General features: G+C 43.3%; 1 protein-coding gene across 7 annotated transcripts in view; it reads right to left on the bottom strand.

Annotated features, from left to right (window-relative positions):
* The window catches only part of Rhot1 (ras homolog family member T1), a 74,996-nt gene that overhangs the window by 54,909 nt on the left and 2,358 nt on the right, over nt 1-17,729 (bottom strand). For 5 of the 7 annotated variants that reach the window (XM_063269074.1, XM_017597306.3, XM_039086025.2 and 2 more), the window contains exon 1: nt 8,931-9,219. The exons of 1 other annotated variant lie outside the window; for it this stretch is intronic. In XM_063269074.1, coding sequence (XP_063125144.1) covers nt 8,931-9,006 — 76 coding nt within the window. In that variant the 5' untranslated portion in view covers nt 9,007-9,219. Of the gene's footprint in view, nt 1-8,930; nt 9,220-17,729 lie in introns of those variants that run through there. One more of the 7 variants, NM_001107026.2, reaches the window with a different exon arrangement.

Raw genomic sequence — 17,729 nt, 5'->3', positions numbered from 1 at the left:
TTTTATGCAGAAGACATTCATGTTCTTTGTCCCATATCTACAACCATCTTGTCTTGGTTTTTGTTTCATTTGGTCTCACTGGAGCCCAGACTGGCCTGGAACTCACTCTGTAGCCTAGCCTCCCAAATTCTGAGATTACATGTGTTAGCCACCAGGACCAGCTACATTCTTTAAAAAAAAAAAAAAAAAAATGAGTGTGTGTGCATGCATATGCATACATGAAGAAATTCAAATTTCTTCACCATTTAACTCATTAGTCCAAAGGGTGGTTCGAGCTGCCTGAACAGTAGCAGGCTCCTATCAAACAACACTTCTGTGCCAGACATTTCCAACAGGTGAGGACTACTGCAAAGGGGACACTGACAGTAGTAAGACAACTAGGAGGCCAGAGCATGGCACCAAATGCTCTGTAGCTGAAGTTACAAGCACACTCATGTGGAGGCCAGAGTTGACATTAGGTGTCTTCAATTACTCTACACCTCATCTTTTGTAAGAGGGTTTCTCACAGAACATGGCAGTCACTGGTCCACTAGGCAAGCTAGCTACTGACCTCTGCGGGATCTGACCATCTCCACTCCTACTATTTTGGGGTTACAAACACACCTGATCACACCCAGCCTTGTCCCCACCCCCGTTCCCAGACAGGCACTCTCTATGTAGCCTTGGCTGTCCTGGAACTCACTATGTACACCAGGTCAGTCTCAAACTCACAGTCACTTGCCTCTGCCAGCCAAGTGCTATGATTAAAGATGTGCACCACAGGGGTTGGAGAGATGGCTCAGTGGTTAAGAGCACTGACTGTTCTTCCAGAGGTCCTGAGTTCAAATCCCAGCAACCACATGGTGGCTCACAACCATCTGTAATGGGATCCAATGCCCTCTTCTGGTGTGTCTGAGGACAGTGTACTCACAAACATAAAATAATAAATAAATCTTAAAAAAAAAAAAAAAAAAAAAGATGTGCACCACAACCAGCCCAGCTTTTTATACTATTTTAAGACTTATTTATGTATTTCACCTGTGTATGTCTGTACATGTGTACAGTGCCAGCAGAGGCCAGAGGAGAGCATCAGATCCCCTAGAACTGGAGTTACAGATGGTGTGAGCCACCTTCTAGGTGCTGGGACCCCAAACACAGGACTTCTGGGAGAGCAGTCAGTGCTCCAGCCCAAGTCATCTCTCTAGGCCATGCCCAGCCTTTTTAAGGAGATGCTGGGGATCCAGGCTCAGGTCCTCATGCTTTAGTGCCAGACACTTTATCAACTGAGCAATCTCTTAAGTCTTTAAGGGTAGTTTTTTTTAAAAAGATTTATTTTATGTATGAGTACAGTGTTGCTGTCTTCTGACACACCAGAAGAGGGCATCAGATCCCATTACAGATGGTTGTGAGCTACCATGTGGTTGCTGGGATTTGAACTCAGGACCTCTGGAAGGGCAGTCAGTGCCCTTAACCATCTCTCTCTGTCTAGCCCCCTTAAGGGTAGATTTTGATTCATAGGTACTAGTGTCACAGAAAGAATGTCTCTAGAAACAGAAAATATATACTTCATTCACTTTGGGCAAACATCCTGTAAGGTAAACTGTATTGGTAAGCTGTTATGTCTTGTTTGAGCTCATTGAGAACCTAGTTCTGGAAGCAAGGTTGCCTCCCACCCCCATTTCAGACCCAAATATGTTTGTCTCACAGTGTTCACCAAGGCCTATATTTTTGGAGATGGATTAGCCCCCATAATTCTGCAACAGGAAAGAAGAGTAGCAAGATGGCCCAAAAGTAAAATTATTGTGCCCTCAAGAATAGGTAAAGGTGAACCATTTCCAACAGAGGTTGCTATCACTTATCCATGATATAAGTGCCTGTCTTTGGAAACAGAATCCACAAGTTCAGCCTGCCATGGGATGCCCATTTGTGGAGAGAAAGCTCAATAAGGAACTACACAGCTAGCTGGCTGCCTTGAAGGACTTTCTCCAGTCGATTTCCTCTGGACATTCGTAAGCCCCTGAACCCACAACTGTACCTTGCTGCTGTTATTTTACTTGGAAACCTCACCCTACGGGACACTGCTCTGGTGGGACTCTCTCTAACCTCAACTCCAGTCAACGGGGGCTTCCCCAGTCAGATTTTTTTCCTTAGCTTTATTTTTATTTTATGTGTAGGGGTATTTTGCATGTATGTTTGTGAACCATGTGTGTGCCTGGTGCCCTCAAGGGTCAGAAGAAGACATTATTAGATCATCTGGAACTTGAGTTGCAGATGGTTGTGAGCCGCCATATCAGTGCTGGGAACTGAACCCAGGTCCACTGGAAGAGCAATTGCTCATAACCACTCAGGCATCTCTCCAGAGCCCAGTTAATTTCTACTAGATGCTTTAAGCATCCAATGTAAAGATGACTTACTATCAACTATCAATGTATCTGTCACTATTTATTCTTTACTATCAACTATCAATGTATCTGTTCACTATTTATTCTTTTACTTTGGCTTGCTATATGCCTAACTCACTCAGTCACAGCCCAATTTATGGCAACTGTAGATCACTCCCCAGACTGTACAGAATACATCCTTAGCCACAGAACAGGGTGTCCTCCTAGATAAGTGGTTCTCAACACGTGGGGTGTGGCCCAGGGTCACATATCTTGCATATTAGATATTCATGATTCATAACAGTAGCAGAATTAGTTATGAAATAGCAGTGAAAATAACTTTATAGTTGGCAGTCACCACAACATGAGAACTGGATTAAAGGGTCACGGCATCAGGAAGGTTGAGAACCACTGGCCTAAATAGTGGGTATAAGCACTATTAATGAATCTGGAGCAGTTTAATATCTTTTTAGATGGAAAACAACGTGCTTTAAAGTGATCCTTCGAAGTTTTCTACAATAAATGCTGGTTATACTCAAAAGTGTCTTAGATTTATGTCAGTTTATACTTGAAGAACCACTCTTCACCCTTGTCAGTTTTCTAAAGTCTGTAGTGATTTGAGACACTGAACTCTAGGAAAAGATAGACAAGACATCAAATAGAGATGGTAATGCCACATGAACTCCCTTGTCTGATTCCCAGGCAGAACACAGGATTCTCCCAGACCACACAAGGCATACAAGGCATAAGAACCAGAGAAGGATAAATGCTATCCCTTCAGATTCTGGCAAAACCATTTCCGTTGGATTTAAGATAATGAGGCTAAGCCTGTTGGCAGTTCATGCCTATAACCCCTGTACTAGTGAGGTCTGTAAGCTTGAGGACAACCTACACTTCCTAACAAATTCCCCACATGGGAAATAGTAAGATATTGTCTCAAAAGAACAAATATGGGGATAACCATTTTTTGTTTGTTTTTTGAGACAAGGTCTCACTAAGTTGGCCTAAAACTTGCTATGTAGACAAGACATGAACTACCAGTGAATGTCTAAAAGAACTGAATTATCTTAAACTCATTCATTCCTTCAGTAAATATTCCAGTGCCTACCTTGTGCAGGAAATAGAAAAGAACATACAAATCCTCCTCCAGCCAAAGCTGGAAACAGGCACTCATACAGTGGTGGGGTTAGTTAATGCCTAGGCCAGAGAACAGTATGAGTGGAGCAAACACCACACTGGGGAGGACCTTGTTGGACCTTCTGAGTGGAAGTATAACTCCCTAGAGAATCTTTTAAGTATGTTGCAGGATCTGGGCTTGGGAGGAAGGGAACAAACCTAGGGCTTTAATTATGCTAGGCAAGTGCATATGTGATATCTTTAAGATGGCTCTGCCTAGGCTAGCCTTGATAGTTCACACCTTTAATCCCAACATTCAGGAGGCAGAGGCAGGCAGATCTCTGTGAATTCGAACAGTGAGTACCAGGACAGCCAGGGCTACCCAGAAAAACCCTGTCTTGAATACACACACACACACACACACACACACACACACACACACACGATGGCTCTGCTTGCTTCATGGGTAATGGAGAAAAGTAGACAATGGAGTTAAACGACTATTGCAGAAGCTTAGGACATAACAAACTTCACTTTGAACCTTTGGCAAAAGTTGGGATTGACACAACCACGTTAGAGACTTTAAGCAGAAGTATTTCTCAATTTAATAAAAAAAAAAAAGCCAAACAAAAATAAAAACAGGACTTCATTAAAACTGTAACTATTGCAAAGTAGTGGTGGCACACACCTTTAATCCCAGCACTTGGGAGGCAGAGGGAGGCAGATCTCTGTGAGTTCAAGGCTAGCCAAGTCTACAAGAGTGAGTTCCAGAACAGCCAAGGTTACACAAAGAAATCCTGTTTTGAAAAAAAAGCAAAAAACAAAAAACAAAAAACAAAAAATAACCATTAATGTCAACTCTGTTATTTAAATAGTTGGTTAATAAAGTACTGCTAATTCTATGGTTAACAAGGGTATTTGTTGGGGTTGGGGATTTAGCTTAGTGGTAGAGCGCTTGCCTAGCAAGCGCAAGGCCCTGGGTTCGGTCCCCAGCTCCGAAAAAAAGAAAAGAAAAAAAAAAACAAAAACAAAAAAAAAAAAAAAAAAAAAAACAAGGGTATTTGTTAAGCATAATATAATAAACCTAACTAAAGAGAAGCTTGTTTGTTTTGTTTTTTGAAAAACAGTCTCTCAAATTAGTAGCCCTGGCTGTCCTGGAACTTGCTAAGTAGACCAAGCTGGCCTCAAACTCAGAGATCCACCAGCCCTGCCTCCTGAGTGCTTGGAGGAAAGGTGTCAAATCTGAACATGAAAAATTATGACCTGAAGACTAGGTTTCATGTGAGTGCACTTTTAAAGACTTTAGGAATATGCTTTGTGATAACAGTAATTCACTTTTGATCTGATTTGAATGGTATCTGATAATTAAGCCGTGGCATGAATATCATTTAAAATACTTTGTCACTCTTAAGATTTTATAAACAGCCTGAGTTCCTTCATCTTTGCACTAAGCAGAAAGCAGTTAGTAGCATGATGCCTACATGGATGAGAACGGGCCAAGAAAATACCCTTTTCACGGTAGCAGTACAGCAAGATGGCTGAACTGACACAACTTGGAAACCAGTTACCATTTCAGAGCACCAGTGAATGAAGTGGCCCTGCCTGGCTCAGGGAGGACAGGGGCAGGAATACAAAGTAAGAGTGACACAGAAGAATAGACTTGAAATCCACCATACCAGAATGGATGGATGTTCCTTTCTCTTTGCCTCCCCAACCACCAACCACCTTAAGGCAATTGAAAACTACATGTTTAAATAAGCATATTAAAAACTCAAGGCACGGGGCTGGAGAGATGGCTCAGCGGTTAAGAGCACCCGACTGCTCTTCCAGAGGTCATGAGTTCAATTCCCAGCAACCACATGGTGGCTCACAACCATCTGTAAAGAGATCCGATGCCCTCTTCTGGTGTATCTGAAGACAGCTATAGTGTACTTATATATAATAAATAAATAAATCTTTAAAAAAAAAAAAAAAAACTCAAGGCACGGGGCTGGGGAGATGGCTCAGCAGTTAAGAGCACTGACTGCTCTTCCAGAGGTCCTGAGTTCAATTCCTAGCAACCACATGGTGGCTCACAATCATCTGTAATAAGATCTGATGCCCTCTTCTGGTGTGTCTGAAGACAGCTACAGTGTATTCTATTCATAAGACAAATAATTCTTTAAAAAAGAAAATAAAAAAGAAAGAAAAACCTCAAATCACAACTTTTGTCTAATACCAGAGGAATAGATAATAAATGTGTCAGATCTATTTTAAAATAGTCTCTGACATACACTTACATACCATTTAATTATTTAATTTTAAAATCTTTGTGTGGCATGTGTGTTTTAAGATAGTACCTCACTATGGAGCCTAGACTTGCCCAGAACTCATTAGATAAGCCAAATTGGCCTTGAACCTGTGGTGCTCTCCTCCCCCCTGATTGCCAGGATTACAAGTGTATGCCCTAAATCTAGGATTTAAAGTGCTACAGCTAGGCTAAAGGCTGACAAGTATTTACATTAACTCTCAAAAAGTAGGGCCTGTGAGACTGCTCAACAGGGAAGGCATTTGCCTCAAAGCCTGACTACCAAAGTTCAATCCCCAGAACCCACATGGTCAGAGAGAACAAACTCCCACAAGCTGTCTTCAGATCCACACAGACACAAATAAACAAATGTAAGAAATAAATGTAAAAAGTAAAGCTTAGGCTGCGCGGTAGTGTGCACCTTTAGTCTTAGCACTTGGGAGATATGCAGGCATATCTGAGTTCATGGCCAGCCTGGTCTACAGAATGAGTTCCAGGATACCAAGACAGCCAGGACTGCACACCATTTTTGAAAAACTGAAGAAAAAAAAAAAGGGATTTACCTACCAAACACTAGCCATTAAAATAACTGAAATCCTTTATTTCAATTAAGTATAACTATACTTTAACATTTCAAAATTTGAGAGAAAATGTATACAAAGGCTGAGGAGCTCACTTGCTCTGATACAAAGCATCACATAAACTAAGCAGGGTGGGACAAACCAGTAATCCCAGCTCTGAAGAGGTACAGCTGGAGGGTCAAAAGTTCAAGGTCACTATAGGACCACCTCACAGGCAGCCTAGCAAATAGTATTTACTTTAAATGAGAAAAGGGTAAGAGAAGGGAGCGAGAAAAGAGGGAAAAGATATACATGGTATGGTTTGTTTGGTTGTTTGGTTGGGCTTTTCCAAGACAGGGTTTCTCTGTGTAACAATGCTGGCTGTCCTGGAACTCACTACAGACCAGGCTGGCCTTATACTCAGAGATCTGCCTGCCTCTGCCTCCCGAGTACTGGGAATAGAGCTGTGTACCACCACCACCTGGCTATAGTTTGCTTTCTTAAGAGTAGATGGCCTAAAGCTATGGTGACAACCTTCCCCCCTTTTCATTCTGTACTGTAGATTGAACCCAAGTCCTCACCTGTTAGGCAAGTGCCCTATCACTAAGCTACATGCTCTAGTCCTTGAATATTTTTGATTAACAGTCCTCCTGCTTCAGACTATTGAGTAATGGCTCCCAGATGTGTGCCTTCAGCATGGTCAGCACTGCCCTCCCTCAAAGGCTAAGGCTTTCTCGGATGACTTGCTCCCTATGGTCAGAAAACCCACACAGAGCTGTACCATTCTCTAGCTGGCTTTCATTACTACATGACACACTTTTTCTAACACATTTTAAACTGCTGCATATTCCTAAATAATACTGTTAAAGTTGAATATAAATGTCCTAAGGGTGCCACTGAATCTTACATTCGTATAGCATTTCCACTCAGTCTCAGACAATAATGCTATACCATCCATTCCTATATTGAACACCAAATCCAAATATCTACCTTTTTAACAAATTGAGTTTTAAAAAAGCATCAGATTTTTAGAAAATACAATTAAGGGGGTCACCTGCTCATTTTCCCTAATTTTGCCCTAAATGTATCGGCACCAACCATGCCTTCCTTTATGGTCAAAGAACCTGTAAGATATCATTACAAATAAGACCTAAAATTCATAACTGAAAATAAAAAGACAAACTATGCTTCATGAAGCTTAGCTCCAAATTCTGACTAAAGAGTTCTCCCAAAAACTGTTCCAGCTCCATGGATCAACAGTCCATAGCAGTTGTCTTCTCTCACCCCACCCCTTTTTGAGGCCAGCGGACTTGGGGCTGGAGTGGTTAAAAGCAGAGGACCCGAGTTCTGTCTTCAGCACCCAAGTCCGGTGGCTCAAACCACCTGTAACTCTAGCTCCAAGGGATCTGACTCCCTCTGTCTGGGCCCTAAGAGCACACCCTACCCCAACAGCCCCCCCCCCCACACTTAGTTTTCTTAATGTGTGCACTTTCCTCCCTAGGAATGTATCACAGTGACCTATAGAGGATACTCAAAGATATAATGTAGTTTAAAGTGCTTCAGATCAGCAATGGCAAAGCATAAACTAATGAACCTCTCTTTTTAATTTAGTCCCCATGACTGACTCATGTAACTTGCAGTAAGCTCAGAAATCGCTACTGTGCTGTATTCCTATCAGCCAGCAAAAATCGTTGTTTTGGTTGTTCTGTTTTCTTTACCCAGAAAAAAATGAAATCTATCTCTAAAGAGCATTGGTGTGCGTGTTCTGAAGTCCTATAATGCCTGCTCTTATCAAAATAACTACTACAGAACTATGGAATGGCTAACAAAAAGTGAAAATTAAGACTTTGGGGGTAACAATCGCTTCAGTCCCTCCCTAGTTAAGTATCGCTCATTAACTTGAAGGAGTTAGTTCGACGCTAAGCACAAGTATGGCCAAAAAAAAAAAAAATTTATATATATATATATATATATATATATATATATATATATATATACACACACACACACACACACACACACACACACACACACACATACCCACACACATATACATATACATACACATATATTAAATTTTTGAAAAACCCGCTATCTTAAACTCTTTCTCTCCCTGTTGCTGGAGACTGAACCCAGATCTTTATGCATGCTAGAGTTCTCCTGCTGAGCTACTCAAGCAACCCAACGCTCTCTCTCAATGCCCATGCACGGTAGCAGTGAAGGCGGCAAGTGAAAAAAAAAAAAAATTCCAGAAACCTGACCTTGCTCACAAGTCGACTACTTCTGCACTCCTCCTCCCCCTAGTGTCCCCGCCAGCCGGTTCCCGCAGTCCCAAGTGCTCAGTCTGCCTGTTCTAACGTCTGCCTGGCAATGAGTGACTGACAGGAGACTGGAGGGTCCGACAGGAGGTGGCCGGAGAAATACTGAGGCCCAAGACTCGAGAAGGCGGAGGGAGGCGACAGCTTTCGCAGCGAGAGGGTCGGGCGTTAGAAACTGAAGGGGTCAAGGCCTGCGAGGAGCAGAGGGACAGGGCAGGGAAGAGCGGAAGGGCTGGCAGGCTTGGAGGGGGACACCGGGGCTGCGAGGCCCGGCAGGGTGCGGACTCACGTTCTCCCACCAGCAGGATCCGCACGTCTTTCTTCATGTCGGAGGCTCGCAGGGGCCGCACTCGGCCCGCACGCATGGAGCGCACGCCTCACGCCGGGAGCGCCCAGCCCGTGGCGCCGCTCTCCCCGCGCTACTGCCGCCTCCTGCCAGCCTCTCAGGCCTCTGCGCCGGAATCTCGGCCGCCAGGACCTGCGGCACCGACTCCTCCGCTGACGCTCCGCTTCGGAGCCGGGGCAAGCCAGCTCCGCCTCCTCCGGCTCCGCGGACGCGGGCGGCGGCGGCGAGGACGACGGCGTGCGGCGAGGGACAAGCGCTTTCGGAACGTCAACGCTCTCATGTATGGAACAGCGCCCCTGCAGGCAGACTGACGGTAACGCAAAACCCGGAAGGATCTCCCGCCGCACTCAGGACACTGCCAGAGGATGTAAGTGGCAGATTTCTTAGATCCCATTTGTTTTACAGAACAAGAACAGAACAGTTCCTTATCCAAGGTCACACAGCAGGAGCTTGGTGGTGAATCGGAGATCTCTTCACTAAACAGCAAGGTCCAGGAGGGCAAGTGACCTGCCTACCTGGTTTTCAGCTGTGTTCACACTGTTGCACTTACCTCTCAAAAATATTGAACAAAGTCACTGGCTCCCAGGGTGGGTACACTTCCCAGAGAGCCCATCACCTGTTTCTTCTTCTTCTTCTTCTTCTTCTTCTTCTTCTTCTTCTTCTTCTTCTTCTTCTTCTTCTTCTTCTTCTTCTTCTTCTTCTTCTTCTTCTTCTTCTTCTTCTTCTTCTTCTTCTTCTTCTTCTTCTTCTTCTTCTTCTTCTTCTTCTTCTTCTTCTTCTTCTTCTTCTTCTTCTTCTTCTTCTTCTTCTTCTTCTTCTTCATGTACTATTTTGTATATTTGTCTATGACATGTGCATTTGAGTATGCATGGTGAGGTCAGAGGACAGTCCTGAAGAACTGCTACTTGGCTGGGCATTATGGCACAAGCCTTTAGTTCTGGCACTGAGAGGCACTTTGGATCCAGGGGTCAAACTCAGGTCATTAGACTTGAACAGAAAGCACTTTTACTGGAGACCATATCACAGCCCAATAAATTACTTTTTTTTAAAAGTAGGACAAGATAGCTCATGCCTGTAATCTCAGCATCTAGGAGGCTGAAGTAGAAGGATTGCCATGAATTTGAGGCCAGCCTGGGCTATAGAGTGAGACCTAAGCAGGCGCAGTGTTTCAAACCTAAAAATGGTGGAGACAGGAAGATTAAGCCATCAAAGCTATCCTCATCCACACCAGAGAAACTTCATGCCAGTGGGGCTATAAGAGACTTTGCCTCAAAACAGCACACACACCAGAAATTATGCATGTTTTATTCGTATGTGAAAATAATTTAAAGGGTTTCTTTTTTTTTTTTTTTCTATTTTTCGGAGCTGGGGACCGAACCCAGGGCCTTGCGCTTCCTAGGCAAGCGCTCTACCACTGAGCTAAATCCCCAACCCTAAAGGGTTTCAAATGTTTACATAATCTCCATTTCTTCCAGAAGTCACACGGTTTGCAGCAGTTCAGAGACGCTGAGCAGTTTCCAGGGTTTCAATCCAGATTCCATCACCCAATAGCAACGTGATCCTGAGTAAGGCCTTTTGCTTCCCCGAGCCTATTCCTCTTCTGTGCACGGCACTGGTTGTGATTCCTTCTTCCCAGGTGGTTGCAAAGAAAACATACAATTTCGCCATGTCCAGCATTTGTGGCAAGGCCAGGTTGTACTCTTGGTCTCAGGCAGCATGATGATCAGACAAGTCCATGAAAAGTTCTTCACAGGCTTGAAGGCAAATGTCCTAGGTTCACTACTACACTCCTCATCTTAGTTGTCAGGTAGGTAGGTAGGTAGATAGATAGATAGATAGATAGATAGATAGATAGATAGATAGAGAGATAGATGCCATGTTTCCCACCTAGATGATACTGGACTGAACCTCTGAAACTGTAATTTAGCCCCCAATTACATGTTGTCCCTTATAAGAGTTGCCTTGGTCATGATGTCTCTTCACAGAACTAAAACGGACAGACAGACAGAATTAGAAGGAAACTCTTTCTTAAAAAGTGTCTGGGAGGGCAGGTGTGATGATATAAACCATCCCAGTAGCCTAGAAGTTGGAACAGGACCACTAGTTGGGAGCCAACCTGAGCTACTCAATGAGACCCTGTCTCAAACAAACCCCAAATGATACGACAAAAAGGTGAGATGGGAAGGCACATCTCTTACACACAGGAAGATGTCCCTAGGAGGGTAGCTGCAAAGAAGATCGAAGGACTCTGTTTCCTCTCTACTAAATGGAGATGTCAGACCCTTCCTTGCAGAATTGCTTAGAGCAATCTCGTGAGGTAATATCCAAGTGCTCCACTACTTTCTGATGGAGTCACCTCCAGATAAACCCACTGTAAACAGAACTCCCATACATCTAACCTTCCAGGCTGTACATTTAAGTAACACAGTGGTTATCTCCCGATCTCAGAGCTGAGACTTGCTGCTTCCGTCCTGCCCATTACTAACCCACAAAGGCATCAAAAATGCAGAATTCTGAATTACAATTCTATTAACCATGTTGTTACTTTGGCACTATGATACATTTCATTTTAGCCAAAAGATAAACAATTGACACTACTACAGATTTTTTTTTTTAATGTATGTGGAAGTGGTGACACATGCCTTTAATCCCAGTACTCAGGAGGCATCAACAGGCAGGTCTCTAAGAGTTCTGTGCCGGTCAAAGCTACATAAAGAGACCTTGAGTCAAAACAGGTCAGCAATAAATAAATAAATAGGTAAATAAGTTAATAAATAAAAGTATGTCAAATCACAATAAGTCAGAGACTATACTTTATATCTGAATAATGTACTATAAAGCATTTTAGGGGTTGGGGATTTAGCTCAGTGGTAGAGTGCTTGCCTAGCAAACGCAAGGCCCTGGGTTCGGTCCCCAGCTCTGAAAAAAAGAAAAAAAAAGAATTTTAGGTAGGCATGTCCCCATGTCATTTATCCTGGAACACAAGAGGCAGGGGCTGGCAGATCTCTGTGAGTTCAAGACCAACATAGTCTATAAAGCAAGTTCCAGGACATCCGGGCTACACAGAGAATCCTTCTCTTGAAAAACAAAAACCGGGGTTGAGGATTTAGCTCAGTGGTAGAGCATTTGCCTAGCAAAAGGCCCTGGGTTCGGTCCTCAGCTCCGAAAAAAAAAAAAGAAAGAAAAACAAAAACCAAAGAATGTGTTTTTTGAGTGTGTGGTGAGTGTATGTGTGTTTAATACAAATACGCATGCCCATTCTCAGGTTACTGGAAGTCAGAAGTCACAGTCAGAAGCCTTCCTCTGTCACTGTCCACCTTAGTTTTGCCTGAGAGAGGGTCTGTCACTCAAGCTAGAACTCACTGATTTCACTAGACTACCTGGACAGCAAGCCACTCTGGATTTGCCTGTCCCCACACCCCTCCACCCTCCAGCCCCTGACCCCCACCCACTATGCCGAGTGATGCAGGACTTTTTATGTGGATGCTGGGAATCTGAACTCAGGTCTTTATTTCTATGGAGCAAGCCCTTTACCCACTAAGCTGTTTTCCAAGCCTCAAAACTTTTTTTTTTTTAAAAAAAGCTACACAAATCCCGGCTCATTAATCACAAAGGCCTTTTGAAGAAGAGCAAGACTTGAGGCAACACTCTGCAGAGGGTTATGACCCGAGGAGCTCTCTGCACCACTGCACTTGATAGCAGCACTGATTCTAATTCTGCAGGGCTCCCACTGGAATTAAAAAGAGAAGCCTTCACGATGTTGTAGATGTGTGCTGGCTAAAAGCTCTGACATTTTTATCAAGGGAAAAAGTCTGCTAGGCAGAGATCTATGGAGAAAAAGATCTGGGAAGACGTCAGAGATGTTACTATGAAGAAGCACTTTGTAACTTTGTAACTAACACTTACTTTAAAATCTAAGCAGACCCGCCAGAATGGATCAGCAGTTAAAAGCACTGGCTGTTCTTCCAGAGACCCAAGTTAGATTCCCAGCATCCACATGGTTGCTCATAGTGGTCTGTATCCCCAGGTTCAGGTGACATAGTGCCTTCTTCTGGCCTCTGAAAGCATTGAACATGCACCACACAATACAGAGACATACATGCAGGCAAAAACTCACACACATAAAATAAAATAAAATAAAATAAAATAAAAAACAATCCAAGATGAATGTGCATAATCACAACACTCAAGAGGCTGAAGCTGGAGGACTGTGAGTTTAAGGTCAGCCTGGACTCCATGTTGTTTCAAACAAAACATCAAAAATCCAGACCCACAGGAAGGAAGCAATAGCAAGCAATTTCTTTTTTTTTAAAGATTTATTCATTTATTATATATAAGTACACTGTAGCTGTCTTCACACACACCAGAAGCGGGCATCGGATCTCTTTACAGATGGTTGTGAGCCACCATGTGGTTGCTGGGAATTGAACTCATGACCTCTGGAAGAGCAGTCGGGTGCTCTTAACCGCTGAGCCATCTCTCCAGCCCAGCAATTTATTTTTTTAAAGATTTAGTGTGTGTGTGTGTGTGTGTGTGTGTGTGTGTGTGTGTGTGTGTGTGTGTGTGTGCGCTATCTGCATGTATACCTGTGTGCCAGAAGAAGGTTACTGACTGGGACTTGAACCCAGGACCTCTGGAAGAGCAGCCAGGCCTCTTAATCTCTGAGCTATCTCTCCAGCCCAGTAGCAAGCAATTCAATTTTACCTGGCAATATTTATGGATGAATATAAATCAAGGCCAGCACTTCATTAAAGGGGAGAAAAGGGAGTCTGACCTGCTGGAGTTTCTGTCACTTGCAGTGTATGATTCTCAGTACACTCCCCCTCTCTCTCCCTGTCCCTGAACTGTTGTGACCCCCCATGGCTAGCCTTGAGCCTATGTCCTTCCCATGATGTTAACAAATGTGCACTGGAGGTCACTCAGAATTTCCCCTAAAGATAGCATGGATGGTTAAGAGCAGGGAATTCAGACTGGAGAGATGGTTCAGCGGTTAAGAGCACCAACTACTCTTCCAGAGGTCCTGAGATCAATTCCCAGCAACTACATGGTGGCTCACAACCATCTGTAATGAGACCAGATGTCCTCTTCTGGCATGCAGGTGTACATGAAGACAGAGCACTCATATACAGAAAGTAAATAAATACATATTAAAAACAAAAACAAAAAACCAATCCTCTAACATTAAAAAAAAAAAAAGAGCAGGGAATTTGGAGTCCCCCTGCTCCTTGGTTCTGCTTGGTTCATCAACTCTGCCAATTACTTGCTGAGCATTATTAGTCAAATTATTTAACATCTCTGTTGCCTCAGAGGCCAAATAGACATAACAGTAGGACATATTATGTGATAGAGTTAAGAGAATTCAATCATCTTATGTAATAAAAAAATCCCTAAAATAATGCCTTATGGATAGGAAATAATATTTTTTAATATTTTATTTATTTATTATATATGAGTACACTGTAGCTGTCTTCAGACACACCAGAAGAGGGCATCAGATCTCACTACAAATGGTTGTTAGCCACCATGTGGTTGCTGAGATTTGAACTAAGGACATTTTGGAAGAGCAGTCGGTGCTCTTAATCACTGAGCCATCTCTCCAGCCCCAGGAAATAATATTTAAATACTGAGTATAAAATAAATCCTGAGGGAAATAGGTAATTCCTCCTCTTCTTCCTCTTCTTCCTCCTCTTCTTCCTCCTCCTCTTCCTCCTCCTCTTCCTCCTTTGATCTGTTTTGAGACAGGGTCTCTCTATGTAGCCCTGGCAGTCCTAGAACTCAATACTTAGATCTCAAGAGTTCCATCTGCCTCTCACCTCACCCCACCCCTCCCAGGGCCATGTGCCACCACACTCAGTTAAAGGAGGCTACTTGTACCTCTCCAAGTCTGAGGATCTAGCCCCATGATGAAATACACACAAAACACAAGGCAGAAGGCATTGTTGGCAGTGAAACCTACTGTGGGCATATGGCAGATTTATTGGAGTGTATTAAACAGATCGGATTATTCCAAGAAGACCTGTTGGCAGGTAGACTGCACTGGTAGAATTTTTCTCCAGTGTGCTAAAGGGGAGCTTTCCTGTCACAAGTCAGGCCATGGGAGGGACCACTGGGAAGTGAGAGAAAAGTGCCTCTTCCTGGAGACATGAGGATCTCTCTTTTACACCTATCAAAGAGAACACCTGGAGTCCCAGGAGGCTGTTACACCCCAGGCTTGTAGGCAGGCCTGCTACACTGGGCAGGACAATGGCTTCATCGCTGATCCTCACCAGCCTGGGCAAGAGGCCAAATGGAACTTGGGTTGGCTTCAGTCCCACCCTTCCGACCCATCTATCTTCGGTTCTCTATTAAACCCCAAGGAGCACCGATCGGTTAACTACCTTGTGTTCCTTCACGTTTTCCTCTTCTCAGTGCTGGGGACTGATGAGGGGCCTTGCACACACAAGCCTTCTACCACCAAGTCACAGCCTGAATCCCCTTCTCACCTTTCCTGTGGTGAAGCAGAACCTCACCACATCACCCCAAGCCAGCCCCAAACTCACTCCGTACCTAAATGGGTGCTGAGCTTGCAATCCTCCTGCCTCCCTCTCTCAAGGAACTGGGATTGTAATCTGTGCCTCCAGGACCCTGTGGGGCACCTCTCCTTCATTTCTGTTGTTTAAGAAGGCTGATTGCTTTCCTATCATGCCTGTTCTGGTGAAGCAAAAAAAAAAAAAAAAAAAAAAAAAAAAAAAAAATCCAAAGCCTGGGTCTCTCTAAGCTTTCAGCAAAGTTGATCTTGGTTCAATGTTTAAATATCCATGTCCTCTACACGGACCTGGGAAGGAAAACTACTGAATGGAATCTGTCTGTAGAGACTGACTGGACAATTAGACTTTCAGTCCTGTGAAGAGATTAGAATGTGGCAGGTCCAGAGAGGCTACTTATTCTGGACTAAGTTCTGTCCTCTGGGACAGACCTTGCCAGAACTAACATCTTGTGACAGATTTTAAAAAAAAAATTTTTTTAGAGGGGCCGGAGAGATAGCTTAGTGGTTAAGAGCATTGGCTGCTCTTCCAGAGGTCTTATTCCTTCCAGAGATTCAATCCCAAGCACCCACATGGCAGCTCACAACTGTCTGTAACTCCAGTTCCTGGGGATCTGACACCCTCACACAGACATACATGCAGTCAAAACACCAATGCACATAAAATAAAAATAAATAAATTTTAAAAAAATGTCTGTGGTGGCATATACCTTTAGTCCCAGCACTCAGGAAGCAGAGGCTGGCAGACCTCTAAGTTGGAGGCCAGCCTGATCTACAGAGTGAGTTCCAGGACAGCCAGGGCTACACAGATCCTATCTTGAAAAACCCAAACAGACAAAAATAGCTTTTAGAATCTATTGCCTCAGTAAGCAACTATCTTCTACCCATCTGTATCTAAGAATGCCGTCAGGTAGTATTTTGAGCCTATGGAAAGGTTTTCTATATATCTTCATCTCCTATACCCACCCTTGCCTTGGTTTATGACTTTCTCTTTTTTCTGTGGAACTATAAAAACTTTATGAAGCTGATTCCACACTGGAACATGAATTTGGAGTAACTTAAATCTGTGTTCCTGGGGCCAGTCACTCAGAATGGCTCCTGAATAAACTGATTCTTACTCCCTTTAAGATAAGAGCTGTGGTTTTGTGTCCCAAGGGTCAGGCTCCAGAGGACAAAGTGTCTGTTTGCTTGATTTGGCTTGAGGGTGTATCACTGACCACATTTACTTATTAAAAGGGACTTCTTTGTAACTGTGTTGGGAGAAACTTTTCAAACAAAACCTCATCGATTGATTAGGAAGAATCCAGTTTTTTTCTGAGTCTTTTTTAGGATCCTCCAAGTCCACTGGAAAACAAGTCCTCTTGATAAAGAAATAATTAATATTGAGAAACCTATCTGACCTCCTCCCCTACAAATAGCCTGAATTTCCTATGAGGCACTTAAAGGCACAGACTGAATTCTGCATTTCTTCTCCATTGCTTTGTCAGCTGTTCAGCACTAAGCAAGTAGCACAGCATCTCTGAGATGCATAACCTCGCCTACACAGCAGAGCTATCTCAGGGCATCTCTTTGAGAAGGGAACGGTGCAGGCAAAGTGTTCATCATATTTCTCGACATGGAGTGTGCGCTCCCACATCACACCCAACAGCACATTGCGAACTCTCGTTCTGTTTCCAAGGGCAAAGTGATTAGCCTGCCCACAACGCTGTAAACTCTAAAAGGCAAGTGGGTATAATTTTTTTTAGCAATATTTATTTTAGGGCTGGAGAGATGGCTCAGTGGTTAAGAGCACTTAAACTTGCCTTGGCTTAATCTTTAAAAAAAAGAAATATTTATTTTATGTATGTGAGTACACTGTTGCTGTCTTCAGACACACCAGAAGAGGGCATGAGATCCCATTACAGATGGTTGTGAGCCACCATGTGGTTGCTGGGAATTGAACTCAGGACCTCTGGAGGAGCAGTCAGTGCTCTTAACTGCTGAGCTCCCAATGAATATAAGTTTAATTACCTTAGCTACATTAATTCTTTTTTCTGACTTAGATGTACCAACCAGTGATTCTCAATACTATGTAGGGCACAGGATATTTGTGAAAAACAAAAAATTCCATGGACAGTTAATTGATAATTTTTTGCTTACTCCAGAAATCACCAGAATTAAATATATATAGTAATGAAAAAGAACAGTATATGTCATTCAGTGTAGACAGAGTTGGTACC

The sequence above is a fragment of the Rattus norvegicus genome, chromosome 10 (assembly GCF_036323735.1).
Source record: "Rattus norvegicus strain BN/NHsdMcwi chromosome 10, GRCr8, whole genome shotgun sequence".
Classification (NCBI taxonomy): Eukaryota; Metazoa; Chordata; class Mammalia; order Rodentia; family Muridae; genus Rattus; species Rattus norvegicus.
Note: the sequence above shows the minus strand (reverse complement) of the source record. Positions and strands in the feature narration are given on the sequence as shown.